Source organism: Berghia stephanieae, chromosome 3, assembly GCF_034508935.2.
Source record: "Berghia stephanieae isolate SIO BIC M18660-M18661 chromosome 3, UCSD_Bste_1.3, whole genome shotgun sequence".
NCBI classification, from domain to species: Eukaryota; Metazoa; Mollusca; class Gastropoda; order Nudibranchia; family Aeolidiidae; genus Berghia; species Berghia stephanieae.
The window spans coordinates 3,870,849-3,886,163 of NC_088362.1; the positions used below are offsets into that span (position 1 = coordinate 3,870,849).

The 15,315-nt window shown below is 36.5% G+C and overlaps 1 protein-coding gene across 16 annotated transcripts in view; it reads left to right on the forward strand.

Moving 5' to 3' along the window:
- Window positions 1–419: 419 nt before the first annotated feature.
- LOC144967044 (serine/threonine-protein phosphatase 6 regulatory subunit 3-like) overlaps window positions 420–15,315 on the forward strand; it is a 42,815-nt gene continuing 27,919 nt past the window's right edge. For 6 of the 16 annotated variants that reach the window (XM_078903803.1, XM_078903809.1, XM_078903806.1 and 3 more), the window contains exons 1-9: window positions 446–614; window positions 9,384–9,449; window positions 9,846–9,925; window positions 10,896–10,982; window positions 11,690–11,876; window positions 12,502–12,639; window positions 13,179–13,244; window positions 13,853–13,965; window positions 15,095–15,205. In XM_078903803.1, coding sequence (XP_078759929.1) covers window positions 9,390–9,449; window positions 9,846–9,925; window positions 10,896–10,982; window positions 11,690–11,876; window positions 12,502–12,639; window positions 13,179–13,244; window positions 13,853–13,965; window positions 15,095–15,205 — 842 coding nt within the window. In that variant the 5' untranslated portion in view covers window positions 446–614; window positions 9,384–9,389. Of the gene's footprint in view, window positions 615–9,383; window positions 9,450–9,845; window positions 9,926–10,895; window positions 10,983–11,689; window positions 11,877–12,501; window positions 12,640–13,178; window positions 13,245–13,852; window positions 13,966–15,094; window positions 15,206–15,315 lie in introns of all 16 variants that reach the window. The other 10 variants (XM_078903807.1, XM_078903800.1, XM_078903811.1 and 7 more) reach the window with 5 other exon arrangements.

A 15,315-nucleotide genomic window follows, 5' to 3' on the forward strand; every position in this document is an offset into this window, starting at 1 on the left:
TATATTATTATTATTATTATTATTATTATTATTATTATTATTATTATTATTATTATTATTATTATTATTGTTATTCAAGGACACCTACACCAGGTGTCTTTGTTATTATTATTATTGTCCTACGTGACGGACACAATGACAGTCATTCACTTGCTTTCTCTCCCTCTCTCTCTCTCTCTCTCTCTCTCTCTCTCTCTCTCTCTCTCTCTCTCTCTCTAGTTTCCTTGCAACTTCGAATCTCTTACTAACCTGGGGTGTGTATGATATAGAGCCAAACAAAGCAGAAAGAAAAACTATAAGAAAAAAAATATATCCCCACCATTTTCTTACGGAATATTGGTCAACGTGTTCAAATTTCCTTGAGCACCGTTAAAAAAAAAAAAAAAAAGGGAAAAGTCAGAACATCGCACCGATAAGTTAGTTCACGCGAGATATCGCATCAATATGGGGCAGTAACGAGAGTTTCACATCAAAGTGGCCATTTTGTTCTTACTTTTCTATTCCCGCCTGTGTTTTTCTCAATAAAAGCATCAAAATTAAAAACACAACTACAATAACTGGATACAAATGTTGTAGGTGGACATTGTTGCAATTGTAAATAACCACATTGAAGGGTTAGTCATATATTTATTGCAGTTATCCTTTTCTGACTCCCTTTGTTTACACTCTTGAGTTACTCTTGGACTTGGATTTGGATAGATTGATCTCGATAAATCGAACCCGAATTTCCTGTCAACTTACTGATCTCCTACGGGATAAGACATGACATTGCGCTGTCATGGAAATATATGTTCTCTCTACATTTCCGTTTTCCCATATGACTTAATATTGTCATGGTAAATTGGCACTGGATATTGTCTTTCCATTCGTTAATTAATTACTGAAACTGAAAACTGATGGGATTTGATTTTGATGACGGATGAGATGGGGCTGAGCTGAGGACCGAGGAGAGCGAGAGAAAGCAAGGAGTTTGGTCTCAGACTCGGCGTTCATGCTCCTAAACAGTATGTCAATGTCAACTGATCAAAGGAAATTTGAATCAGCGATGGCGATCGCCTGAAAATGAAATGGAAGTCTGGGTCGTCCACTTGTTGTGTTTCATTGAACTTCAACTTCAAGTGGCCGTGTCTGTGTCCATCGCCATTGTAGGTAGTTGCATGAAAATTTGAGATTGCAGCAATTGTTTTCAAAACAGTCTCATGCTATTCTGCAAGAAATACACTTTTCAATGGTACCAAAATTATGACAATGTGACAATTAGAACCAAAGTTACGGGATTATTAGTCCGCAAAAGTGGACCAAAATACTTAATATAATTTAAGAGGAAAAAAGAAACTAAAACTGTGACCAGAGAGCAACCGAAAAGCGGGGGAAATGGAAAATCACGGTTATTTGGGATGGAATACATATAAAACCATATATCAAAATGATCGCAAAGGAAAGACGAAGCAATTTTTTTAAAAATTAAATGATTATTATGCAATATTATGCAACGTCATGCAATTACATAACCCTAGAAAATGAAAAAAAAGGCGCGAGGAACGGATAATAACTTTAAAAACAGATTTGAGGGTGGTCTTCTTCCAGAGCATGCTTACAATACTATGGCTATGATTAATTTTGAACACAAAATTTGTTAAAACAAGAGGAAAGGAGCGTAAACGTATGAATTTAGACACTAAAGTTGTGTCCTTGGGGAAGGCACTTAATATTTGGCATTGGCAAATGAGCAACAGACGAAAGATGACCGGTATTCGGAGAGAAGAAAAAAAAACAAAAAACAATGAACAGGGCTAGAAATAAAGTTGAACAAGTGTCAGTAAATGCAACTTGCAAATTTACTGCCCAATGTTTTTGCATCCTTGGACAAGACATTTGGGCACCAACAGTACTCGGGAGAAACAACAAGCTTGCCGCTTTATATATGCAAACATGGTCAGTGATAAAAATGCAAAATTAAAAACAAGAACTACATAAGAGTGGTAGAGAAAACTTAACCTGAAAATGCAAAATTGAATATTACGTAACATATTACATAATAACAAACAATAAGCCGATAAATACCGACACTTTGCAAACTTTCTGCAACATAGGCATGTCATATATCAAACTGAACATCTCGAAGAGATGTATCATATGACTAACTATTAAACTACATTAAATTGAAATGAACTTTAGAAAATATGATAATTGCTTTGCATTCAACATCACTAAGAGAACAGATAATTAAAGGGTACTCACGTACTGACTCGCTTAAATCCATAAGATGGCTGAGATGTGGCAAAAGACAGAAGACAACAAAATCTAGGCACTCTGGGTTGTTGGCTGCATGGAATGTAGACACAGGCAATATCCAGGTAATGATACTGAATAAATACATCGAAGTCCAAGCAATGATACAGAAGTAGTTGGGGGAGACTGACGATCAAATTCATGTTGTTACTTCAATTTCATATTTAAAAATACAAGGCAGATTATTGGAGCTGGAGGAGGCAGATGACGGGAGTTGAAGGTGGCAGACAATCAAATTCATGTTGTTATTACAATTTCATATATTCAAAAATACAAGGCAGATCATAGGAGCTGGAGGTGGCAGACAATCAAATTCATGTTGTTATTTCAATCTCATATTTAAAAATACAAGACAGACGACTGGAGTTGGAGGTGGCAGACGACTGGAGTTGGAGGTGGCAGACAATCAAATTCATGTTGTTATTACAATTTCATATTTAAAAATACAAGGCAGATTATTGGAGCTGGAGGCGGCAGACGACGGGAGTTGGAGGTGGCAGACAATCAAATTCAAGTTGTTATTACAATTTCATATTTAAAAATACAAGGCAGATTATTGGAGCTGGAGGAGGCAGATGATGGGAGTTGGAGGTGGCAGACAATCAAATTCATGTTGTTATTTCAATCTCATATTTAAAAATACAAGACAGACGACTGGAGTTCGAGGTGGCAGACGACTGGAGTTGGAGGTGGCAGACGATCAAATTCATGTTGTTATTTCAATTTCATATTTAAAAATACAAGGCAGATTATTGGAGCTGGAGGAGGCAGACGACGGGAGTTGGAGGTGGCAGACAATCAAATTCATGTTATTTCAATTTCATATTTAAAAATACAAGGCAGATTATTGGAGCTGGAGGCGGCAGACGACGGGAGTTGGAGGTGGCAGACAATCAAATTCATGTTGTTATTTCAATTTCATATTTAAAAATACAAGGCAGATTATTGGAGCTGGAGGCGGCAGACGACGGGAGTTGGAGGTGGCAGACAATCAAATTCATGTTGTTATTTCAATCTCATATTTAAAAATACAAGACAGACGACTGGAGTTGGAGGTGGCAGACAATCAAATTCATGTTGTTATTACAATTTCATATTTAAAAATACAAGGCAGATTATTGGAGCTGGAGGCGGCAGACGACGGGAGTTGGAGGTGGCAGACAATCAAATTCAAGTTGTTATTTCAATCTCATATATAAAAATACAAGACAGACGACTGGAGTTGGAGGTGGCAGACAATCAAATTCATGTTGTTATTACAATTTCATATTTAAAAATACAAGGCAGATTATTGGAGCTGGAGGCGGCAGACGACGGGAGTTGGAGGTGGCAGACAATCAAATTCAAGTTGTTATTACAATTTCATATATTCAAAAATACAAGGCAGATCATAGGAGCTGGAGGTGGCAGACAATCAAATTCATGTTGTTATTTCAATCTCATATTTAAAAATACAAGACAGACGACTGGAGTTGGAGGTGGCAGACAATCAAATTCATGTTGTTGTTTCAATTTCATATTTAAATCATCCAATGCCCGCCTCAACCTACGGTTTTCTTTCTCCAGCTCAGTAGTTGAGGGTCTGGCCTCCAATGATCTAATTTTTCGTTTTAAAAAACGCCGCTCTCTCCTCAGGACTTTCTCAGTGCTGCACTTTCTGGCAAGCGCCTGAGAAAGACGTTTGTTTTTCAGGGAAAATGTCCGTGCCCGTCGAACCTCAGCTCTCAAGCGTCGACATTTAGACAATGCCTCCTCCAACTCAACTCTCTTCTGTCTACAGCGGTCACAGTCCTTTCGTAGATTTATTGAATGGCAGAATGTTGTAGTAGTAGTAGTAGTAGTGGTAGAAGTAGTCGTAGAAGTAGTCGGCAGCACATAAGGTGTCTGCATCAAATCCTCTGCCTTCCTCCAGACTCTCTCATACTTAAGACTTTTTACACAATTTTTCATTGTGTTCAGCAATTTCCCTAGATGAACTTGGAGAGCAGCTTTGTTTAGGGCTGCCTCCATTTCCAGAAAAAAAGAAATTGTCTTGGGTATGCTTTTCCCATTCTTCTGGAAAGCATATAGTAAATGCCCATTCTTCAGTGATGTACTGTTGAATGAGCAAAAGTTTTGAAATATAAAGCTATTGAGCTCATTGATGTTTCTTGGAGTAGACATTCTGGAGTATGATCTGTCAGTTAAAAAAAAAAGGGGTGGAAGAGACAAAAAAATAATAATTACAACAATATCCTAGAAAAAGGAAATGAAACATGAAAATGTGGTGTCATAATGAACGTCTGACTCTGAAAACAAAAAAAGTACTTCGATTATGATTAAATCAACAAAATTAAAAGTTATATAATAATTTTTGTTGTGGTAGTAAAGAGTAAAGTAATGAATGAAATATACTTTCACTTGAATTGACTCTATCATGCTATTCTGTATTATTTGTATTGAAATTAACCACATTAAATTAAACCAACACTTAACCTGCAGAACAAACAAAAATAAAAGATAAAAAATAATATCAATGGAACATCATAATTTTTAGTTGTCCGGTATCATCCCAGTTAAAAAGTCATTTCAGTTTCAACATTCATTCATAAAATAAAACTAAAATTATGGATGGGACTATTTTCAGTCTTTTTACAGCAATTATTCAGCTTGAAATTATTTATACAAGTCACAAAAGCAAACGCAGTCGATAGTTTACAGACTGCACTGTACACAGGAGACTCGGGGATACATCGAGAGGCAATCCTGGTTGGCCGTCGCCAACTTCATGAACACGCGTCGTATTTAAAGTCACTAAAAGACGCTTTCGCCAGCATCAATCACCACCAAAATTCACACAAATAGAGAAAAATGGTTGGCGAATAATATAACATTAATTAAAAATAGGTAATATAATGAAAAATGTATTTAAAATGAAGTTAAAACTTACCAAATTTTCAAACAGCTGGCATCAGAACAAAGAATGAACGGATTAAAAATCTGAAAACGCCGCCTGACGCGCTGGCTTCTCCTCTTTAAAATGAGACCGGAAGTGACGAAATTAGTGCACAGGAAGCGATTCCACGACAATGGAAGTAAAACTATGTTCACCGGTTAACACAATTTTCACTCCAGAGCCGTAACATCGATATCGGGGCTCGATCAGCGGCTCAGCCACGGGCGATGCGACTACCTACCATTGTAAAAATTGTTGAGCTCTGGCTCTACTACTACTATACTATGACTATGATGTACTATCTAGGGCTAGGGAGTTTAACTTTAGGCTGCCTCTATTCTCATCCTGGGTGAGAATCCAAAAACAGTGGAGCTCTCATCCTGAGTGAGAGTGAGAATAGAGGTAGTGGCACCTTCTCGCTATTCTCACCCCTGTACCTGTATTATTATCCGACATGTAGGGTAGCCTAGCCGCCGCCCCTTCTGGCTATTCTCACCCCTGTACTGTACCAACAGGTAGAGTCAGCTTAGCCCCCCCTCCCCCTTCTCAATTGAATATTCTCACTCACCTGATCATCATCATCTCTCATACTCATGTGACTGCTTTTAGTGGTACTGGACATAAGGAGGGTGAACATACATTACACAGTGATGCCAAAAACTCAGGTTTCACCGGGAAAAACTATTCTGGAGCAAAAAATTCCGGGTTACGGGCATCATCAATTTGTTCCAACAATACCCACTCCCCACCCCTCCAACCACATAATCATCACTGCCACTACAACAACCATCACCACCACATCATCATCACTACCACAACTACTTCAACTACCACATCATCATCACTACCACAACTGCTACAACCACTACGATCACTACTACTACAACCACCATCACCCATCACATCATCAATACCGCTACTACTACAACCACCACTACTACTACAACTGCCACCACCACATCATCACTACCATTACTACTACACCTGCAACCACCACCACCACATCATCATCACTAGCACTACTACTACTACTACAACCACCATCATCACATCACGGCCACAACTACTACAACCACCAACATCACGTCATCATCACTACCACCACTACATCATCATCATTACTACCACTACTACTACAAGCACCACCACCACCACATCATCAACACTACTACTACTACAACCACCACAACATCATCAATACCACTACTGCTACAACCACAACCACCACCACATCATCATTACTGCTACTGCAACCACAACCACCACATCATCATCACTACCACTACAACCACAACCACCACATCATCATAACTACCACTAATACTACAACCGCCACCACATAATCATCATCACGACCACAACTTCTACAACCACCACCACCACATCATCATCACTACCACTACTACTACAACCACCACCACTACCGCCACATCATCATCACTACCACTACTACTACAACCACCACATCATCATCACTACCACTACTATTACAACCACAACCACCACATCATCACTACCACTGCTACTACAACCACCAGCACCACATCATCATCATTACCACTGCTACTACAACCACCACCATATAATCATCATTACCACTGCTACTACAACCACCACCATATAATCATCATTACCACTGCTACTACAACCACCACCATATAATCATCATTACCACTGCTACTACAACCACCACCATATAATCATCATTACCACTGCTACTACAACCACCACCATATAATCATCATTACCACTGCTACTACAACCACCACCATATAATCATCATTACCACTGCTACTGCAACCACCACCACATCATCATCATTACCACTGCTACTACAACCACCACCACATCATCATCACTACCACTACTACAACCACCACCACCACATCATCATCACTACCACTACTGCAACCACCACCACCACATCATCATCACTACCACTACTACTACAACAACCACTATTACTTCATCATCACTACCACTACTACTACAGCCACCACCATCACATCATCATCACTGCTACTACTACTACTACTAAAACCACCACCACCACATCATCACTACCACTACAACAACCAATATCACATCATCATAACTACCACTACTACTACTGCAACCACCACCACATCATCATCATCACGGCCACAACTACTACAACCACCAACATCAGATCATCCTCACTTCCACCAGTACTGCAATCACTACCATTATGTTTTGGAGATTTACTTCATTTAAAATAAGGAAACTTTGGGACTGTGTTTGGCATTGTGTTTAAATATCATAATATAATTCTAATCAGTTATCGATTTAGAACTATACAATATGTAAGCACAATGCCAAATACCATTCCAATTCCCTTTTCTTGTGTGCGGAAATTCCTCTTTCGGCATTGAAATTCCTACGAGTGAGTGGTGTCTGAAATTCCTGTGAGCCAAATTTAAAGTTGGCGTCTCTGATTACATGTCATGCATTTAGAATTTAGACTGGATTGCTTGAGATATGGAAATCATGTTGGAAATCTGTATACGGGAGTTAATCTCTCTCTTTCTCTCTCTCTCTCTCTCTTTCTCTCTCTCTCTCTCTCTCTCTCTCTCTCTCTCTCTCTCTCTCTCTCTCTCTCTCTCTCTCTCTCTCTCTCTCTCTCGTTTTTTCTTCTTTCTTTGGTCCACTCAATATTTCATATCTCTCTCACTCTCTCCCCCATCCCCCCTCTCTTTATCCCTGTCGTTTTAATTTGTTGGCATTTTCTTCTTTCCCTTTCTCCTCCTTTTATACTATAAATGTGAATGTGTACATCCCATTCTAATTATCACCCCCCCCCCCCCAAAAAAAAAAACAAAAAAACATTTCCACCATTCAAGTGCTCTCTTGGTGGAAATGATCTATTCTGCATTAGCTATAGGGAAGGGAAACTATTATCTGGGGGGGAGGGGGGGGGGGGATCAGTTTCATTGTTAGGAGGTTTGAATTGCACGAAAACGCACTGTGAAGCATATCCGTAACACTCCTTTGATCTATGTCATTAGGCGACCAATTGTTTATTTCATCGTTGTGCCATTCCATCAGAGACTCCATGAATTTAGGCGATCACCACTGTTCTACTACTACCACCACTTAAACCACCACCACCAGAACATCATCACTGTTACCACAACTATTACCACCACCACATCATCATCATTACTACTACAGCTACCACCAGAACATCATCACTATTACTAGGCACTTAAATGATGGGCAAATCTGTGTCACAGTTCTCCCATTCACCTGCATGACCGCTCAGCATCGTTTTTGAGCTGCAGGTTAAAACCATGGCTTGGTTAAATTGAGATATCTCTGGTGTTTATTACAGAATTTGATCAATTAAACACCAAAATAAAGGGCTTTGAACGCTCTATCATTTGGTACAATTTCCGTTTCACCTTTCATTCATTTGGAAGATATTAAATTGAAAGATAGCTTAATTTTAATGGGTAAGAAAATTAAGTCGTAATTTTTTATTAATAAAAAACGCCTTTGAAACATAAAATAACCAGGGCTGAGAAACTTCAGCATAAATGATGGTCCCCGCCCATCACTATTCAAAAAAACATTATGAATAAAAAAGACTCACCACAACCACTACATCATCATCCCGACAACAACCACCACATCATCATTCCTTTCACCACTATCACTTCTACTAAACTACCATCACATCATCATCCCTTCCACCACTTCTACTACAAACACCACCACATCATCCCTACCACCACTACTCTAGCCACCACCACATCATGATCCCTACTACTGCAACCCTCACCACATTATCATCCTTACATCCTCCTACAATCCCGTCATTATCATCCTTACTTCCTCCTACAATCACGTTATTATCATCCTTACTTCCTCCTACAAATCATGTCACACCTCTATAATTACAAACCACCACCACATCATCATCCCTACCACATCTGCTACAACGACCACCACACAATTATCCCTAAGACCAATACTGCTACAGCCACCACCACCACCACATCATCCCTACCACAACTGCTACAACCACCACCACACAATTATCCCTAAGACCAATACTGCTACAGCCACCACCACCACTACTAATACTAATTCCTTTTCTGAAATGTTTTTCTTTTTCCTTTCCTCCATAATGAAGGTAACCATGTTTTGGAAATTCAACATCCTCACATCATCCCACATTGATTCTCTATTGGACAAAGAGGTTGGTTGTTATGCCATACTAAAACTTTATGTCTTGTCTGTTTATGAATGAGCAAGCGTGTATGTTCGTGTATGGCTGAGCATTGTTTATCTCACATGAATTGCCTTTAATTTGGACAATAAAGATTATTATTATTATTATTATTATTATTATTATTATTATTATTATTATTTCAACTTTCTGCTTTTATCATTTCTGCTTTCGTAACTTTAGACTGGTTTACAAATGTTTAATTATTATGCATCATTTTCTTTCCAGTCTTAAGAATATTTTTTAAATGTTCCATTGATTATTGCCTCCGTTTATTCATCCATTTCTTTGATTCGATTTTATTTACGTAACCCTACCATTCCTTCATTTATTGGGGGTACTTTTTTTTTCTTCTTTCAATGATAGGATGTCACACTCAAAGAGCTTATGGATGAAGATGATATTCTTCAAGAATGTAAAGCACAGAACAGGAAGCTTATTGATTTGTAAGAATTGTTTTAATTTTCTGGTAAATTTGTCCATGAGTCTCACTTATCAAATCTTATTGCATCACACTGCATAGTAATACTATCATTAATTATATAATTGTAATTTGAGACTTGTACTTTGTAAACATTTGAATGCATCCTTCACAACTGGATCCTTTGCTTGTGCTTGGATGGGACTTAGTATCAAACTTGTAATGCCGATCCGCAGGATTTTTGGATTTTCTCCCCCAAAAATTTCTGCTTTTGCCTTGTCAAACATTATTCTCTTTTAGAACCTAAAGCTGCTAAGTGGTAAATCCACAGAAAAAACACTTTGATGTCTTATCTTATTTTGACACCTGTGCTAAGTTGCATGAATTTTGGTGATACTTCCATTTTTATGACATCAGTGTAGACAGTCTGATAGCAAATGTCAAAAGTTACACAAGTCCAGTGGTAATCTTTGATGAGTTGATGGAAGGTGGTGAAGGCAAGGTGACCAATATATACTTAAATGACCAATACATCATAATTATGACCACCAACACTACTACATCATCATCCTTGCCTCTACCATTACCACAACAACCACCACCTCATTATTACAACTATCCCCAGTATCACTATCAAAACTACCACCGCCTTGTCATCAGCTTCACCATTTCTACCATTTTTTTTCCGTTCATAAAAAAAGTATTGTAGAATGATAAGTTGATCATTAAGTGATATCAACGGTTTTTGTCTTGTATCCCACATAGATTAACAGTCATCTTATAACGGTCTCAAAATACGGCTAGAAGTAGAAGCCTTATTTGAGATCATGATTTCAAAACTTCTGGAGAAGCACTCCCCTGTCCTACCTAGACAGCTAGGATTCTCCATTGTGCCATTTGCCCAATGGTTTTTCTTTATCTCTGTCTCTGAAACTTGTTTTAATTTTTCACAGGAAAACTTACGTATTTTTTTACTTAAAATGTTTTTTCTCTAGCTTGACTCGGCCACAACAGATGGAAGAGATGGTACACCTGATTACGGTGGAGCCACCTGACAATATGGACGAGAAACTCAGATTCAAGTAAGGTGTCTCCCATGGAATGGAATACTTAGTTTTGTTCTACTGGGTGGAGTTCCACCTCCCTCCTGTATTGGGCAGGGAGGTACTTGCTGTGTCTGCTATACCCTATATCTGTTTTCCAATTGCTTTCTGTCTTTGTCTTGGAATGAGATTACTTAGTCTTGTCCTGACCCAGGCCGGAGTTCTTGGCTGGGAGGGAAACAGTCGAATGTATAATTATAAGTTTGGGAGATATTTTTTTCCTTGTAAGTCATCTCTCTGTTATGTACTGTTATTTTGTTTATCTTTAACATTTGAGTGTATTCTTCTTAGTGGGATCTTGTGCTGGTGTCTGGGTGAGACTTTTAGGTGATTTCAAACTAAGTACACTGATAGTGTGTTCTTGGAATCTATATTTGTTCTCTATTCAAACCATTCCCCTTTGTCTTACTTTTTCCTCAAGTCCTTTTAATTGTACATCTAGAATGTTTTTACTATCCAATTTTCTTCATTTTTACTGGCGCTAATATGACATAAACGTGTTGCAAGCGCCGCAAAACCCTTAAAAACAAAACAAACAAGTAAGATGTCTTCTTATTTTAAGAATTGTAAGCATTACATGGCAGCCATAGATTTATCTGGACACTTGTAGTTACTAAGCATTTTTATAAAATATAGCCGTTGAATGATAGTTAATATTAACACAAGATATTCTTCTTTATAATTAGGTATCCCAATACAGCTTGTGAGCTATTAACATCAGATGTAACACAAATCAACGATAAATTGGCTGGTGATGAGGAACTGGTGAACAAGCTCTATGGTTTTCTGGAAGGGGAAAAACCTTTGAATCCATTGTTAGCATCGTTTTTCAGCAAGGTCATGGGTCTGTTGATAACACGCAAGAGTGACATGGTTTGTACAATATTCACATTTTGATGATTACAGATTAATTGTATCTCTGCCTCAGCAAAGTCGCTCTTGATAAAAAAGATCACTTGTTTTAGCTGTTCATAGCCATCTAATATTAAAAGTTGAGCAATATGCGGTTTAGAGATATTAATTTCTGGAAGATAATTATGTTCAAATTAGCGATGTAATTGCATTCACTGCTTTTAATTTTAATTTTTTTTTGTCCTCATATGTCTCATGTGACAAAAGTTAAATGAGTATTATGATCTTTGGGTCATATCAGTTAAATTTTTCCACATATCAATTCTTTTTCACTGAACAGATTCAATTAACACACTCATTGGAATTTAAACATTCAAGCAGCACAATTTAATTTGCTTCCCCCTTTGAATTGCTGAATCATTCCGTTATTAAACTCGAAAACCTTTGGTCCTGAGCTGAATGAAAATTTTAGAGGTTTTCTTTTATTTTCAAGGGTATGCAGATAAGACTTTGTTCCATTTTCCTTAGTTATACAATCATACATTTTTTGTTTTAATTTTTTGTCACATATAATGTCTTTGCCTTTCTGTACATCACATTTCAACGTAATGTTCATCAATATGAAAACATTTATTTATTTCCACAGATTTTTGAATACCTGAAATTGAAAAACGATTTCGTGGGAAATCTTTTACACCACATAGGGACCTCTGCAGTAATGGATTTACTACTGCGTCTCATCACGTGCATTGAATGTACAGATACCCGTAGGGCTGTCATTGAGGTAGGTTTACTTTTTAAATTAAATTTGCACATTTCTCTTAACTCACTCAATCCTAGCGTCTTTTGCTACTTTTCAAAATTGGAAAAAAATGTATCTAAAATGAGCATGTACATTGTAGATAGTTTTATTCAATTAACATTTAAAAAAAAAAAAAAAACTAAAAACATTAGCTTTGATACTAGGCCTATTATTTGTCTCATCAAAATGTAATAAATAGGAATGGGGTAAAAGTAACCCGGGTAGACTACGGATATAGTCGGTGTTAGGGTTGAGTGAGTTAAATGCTGGTGCATTGGATGTAATTGAATTTTGTCCATGTTATTTTTTTTTAAAATGTTTGTAATGTGATCTGTCATGAGGGTACATTAAATGCGTAGAGAGATTGGAGTCTACCGTTCCAATCTTATTACACTTCAGAGCAACATTATAATGTGGAAATGTACTGAACAGAAATACCTTCGGCACTTGGTTTATAAATATTTATTCTCTCTCTTTATGATTTTTTTATTTTTATTTATTTATATTTTTTTCTTTTTCAGTGGCTAAATGAGAAAAAAATAGTCGAGAAATTGGTTGATTCTATTGTTGTTTTAAAAGATGAAGAGGTAAGTTGCTATATATCTTTATAAAGATTACAAGTTAAGTTAAGAGTGTAATTTTTGGAGAGAAATATTGAGAAAATTGAATAGCACACAATTCTTACATATTAGTATTCTTTATATATCCCTTTCAATCAACCCGTTCATTCGTTTTTGTTGTTGTTGTTTTTTTTCATCCTTTTATACTGGTTTCGAAGCTTTATCTAATGCTTGATAAGCATGACCAAGTTTGTTTGCTAATTTGCTTAGATGGAAGAGAGTTTGGTGCATAAGCCGATTCATTCAGAAATACTCGTGTTATTTGCTTGAGATCAAATGATAATAATATAATATAATAATACTTATTTCTCATGTTTTTCTTCAGAATAAATTTGGCAATTATTGTTATTATTATTATTAATATTATTATTTCAGAAAAATCGATTGAAATCCAACTGTTTTATGAGTAAATTTCATTTTTAAAATTGCATATTTGTTTATTTTAGCTTTATAAAGCAATTCTTTTATTTATCAGTCGATTTTCTTGATTTTTATATCATTGTTTATATCTCAATGAGATCAGCGACATGCTAAACTGTTAAAATGTTATGACACACGCTGTCTTTTGTTCTCAGATTCATTGCAATGCTGCCCAATCCTTGTGTGATATTGTTCGTTTGGGAAGAGAGCAGTTTAACCAACAGCAAGATTCCACAGATCCAGATCCTCTTCTTGTCACCATGGAGCAGTAAGATATCTTATTATTTCTGTTTTACTTTTGGTGTTTGTTGTTGCACTAAGTTTTAAAATGGTTAGAAACATCACTATAATTTACAGTGATTTTGCATCAGATACTGTACTGTATGATATTGATGGTGATAGTTGAAAATTGAATTTCGTTAATGTTTTGTCCATTTTTATTATTAATTTTATATGGCTCTTTCTGCGAGACATGTAACCGAGTATGTAGCAAAAGCTCGACCCAAAGACAATGTCATTTTGTTGTTTAAAATATCCGTTCAGGTATGTGGAATGCAGTTTTTTTTTTTTTTGTTTTTTTTTGGGGGGGGGGGTATGTGTGAGAGGAGTGGGATATCAGTGGGGGAAGGACATTTTTCAATAGAAAACCAGACACAACTCCTCTTACATTTCTCTGATAAAATAATTGTGGAACAATGTATGTCCAAAGTATACCTTACAAAGTTAGTCCCCATCCCTGTAGATTGCTGCAGTGAATTCCTTTTAATCTTTCTTCTTTTTTTTTTTTTTTTTTTTTTTTTTTTTTTTTTTTTTTGCGTGGTTTCATCAATATTGGTAGTATTGACAAGGCCATTGCATTAATTGAATTAAAAACAAAACTAAAACTTGTCTTCTTAGTTATGATCTGACCATAATGTTTTTTCCTAGGTACATGTTTGTCTCATTTGTTTATCTTTATTTCTTATGCAAAATAAGATTTTAACAAAATTCCTACCCCAAAAGCAAAATACATTTGGTACAGAGAGTAAAATGTTCAAATGACTTAACTCACTCAATCCTAGAGATTTTTGCTACTTTTCAAAATTGGAAAATAATGTATTAAAAGTGAGTATGTACATAAATAATTTTATTCAACTTCATTAACATGTAAAAACTAAAAACATATACTACACCTATAATTTGTCTCAGAAAAATGTAATTAATAGGCATGGGGTAAAAGTAACCCGGGTATACTACGGATATAATCGGTGTTAGGGTTGAGTGAGTTAATTGTATGGGGCCTGATGTGCATAATAATGATGACAAATCTGGTTCTGGCACTATATCAATACTTCCATTATCTGATTGATCCGTTATTGAATCAAGCTAATATATTTTCATTTTCTTTTTCTCAACAGAGAAGAAACAGTTGCCCAGCTGCTTTCAAACATGTTCAACTCTGAAAATGATGAGTCAGTTCTAATCAATGGTCTCTGTGTTATTCACACACTCTTAGAAGTCAGGAAAGGGTAAGCTCATCATTTATTTGTCTATAGAACTTGCCTTCATATGACGTAATCTGAATGTGATTCAGAGCTTTTTGCTCATCAATATCATATGATTTAATCATTTTTTTCGT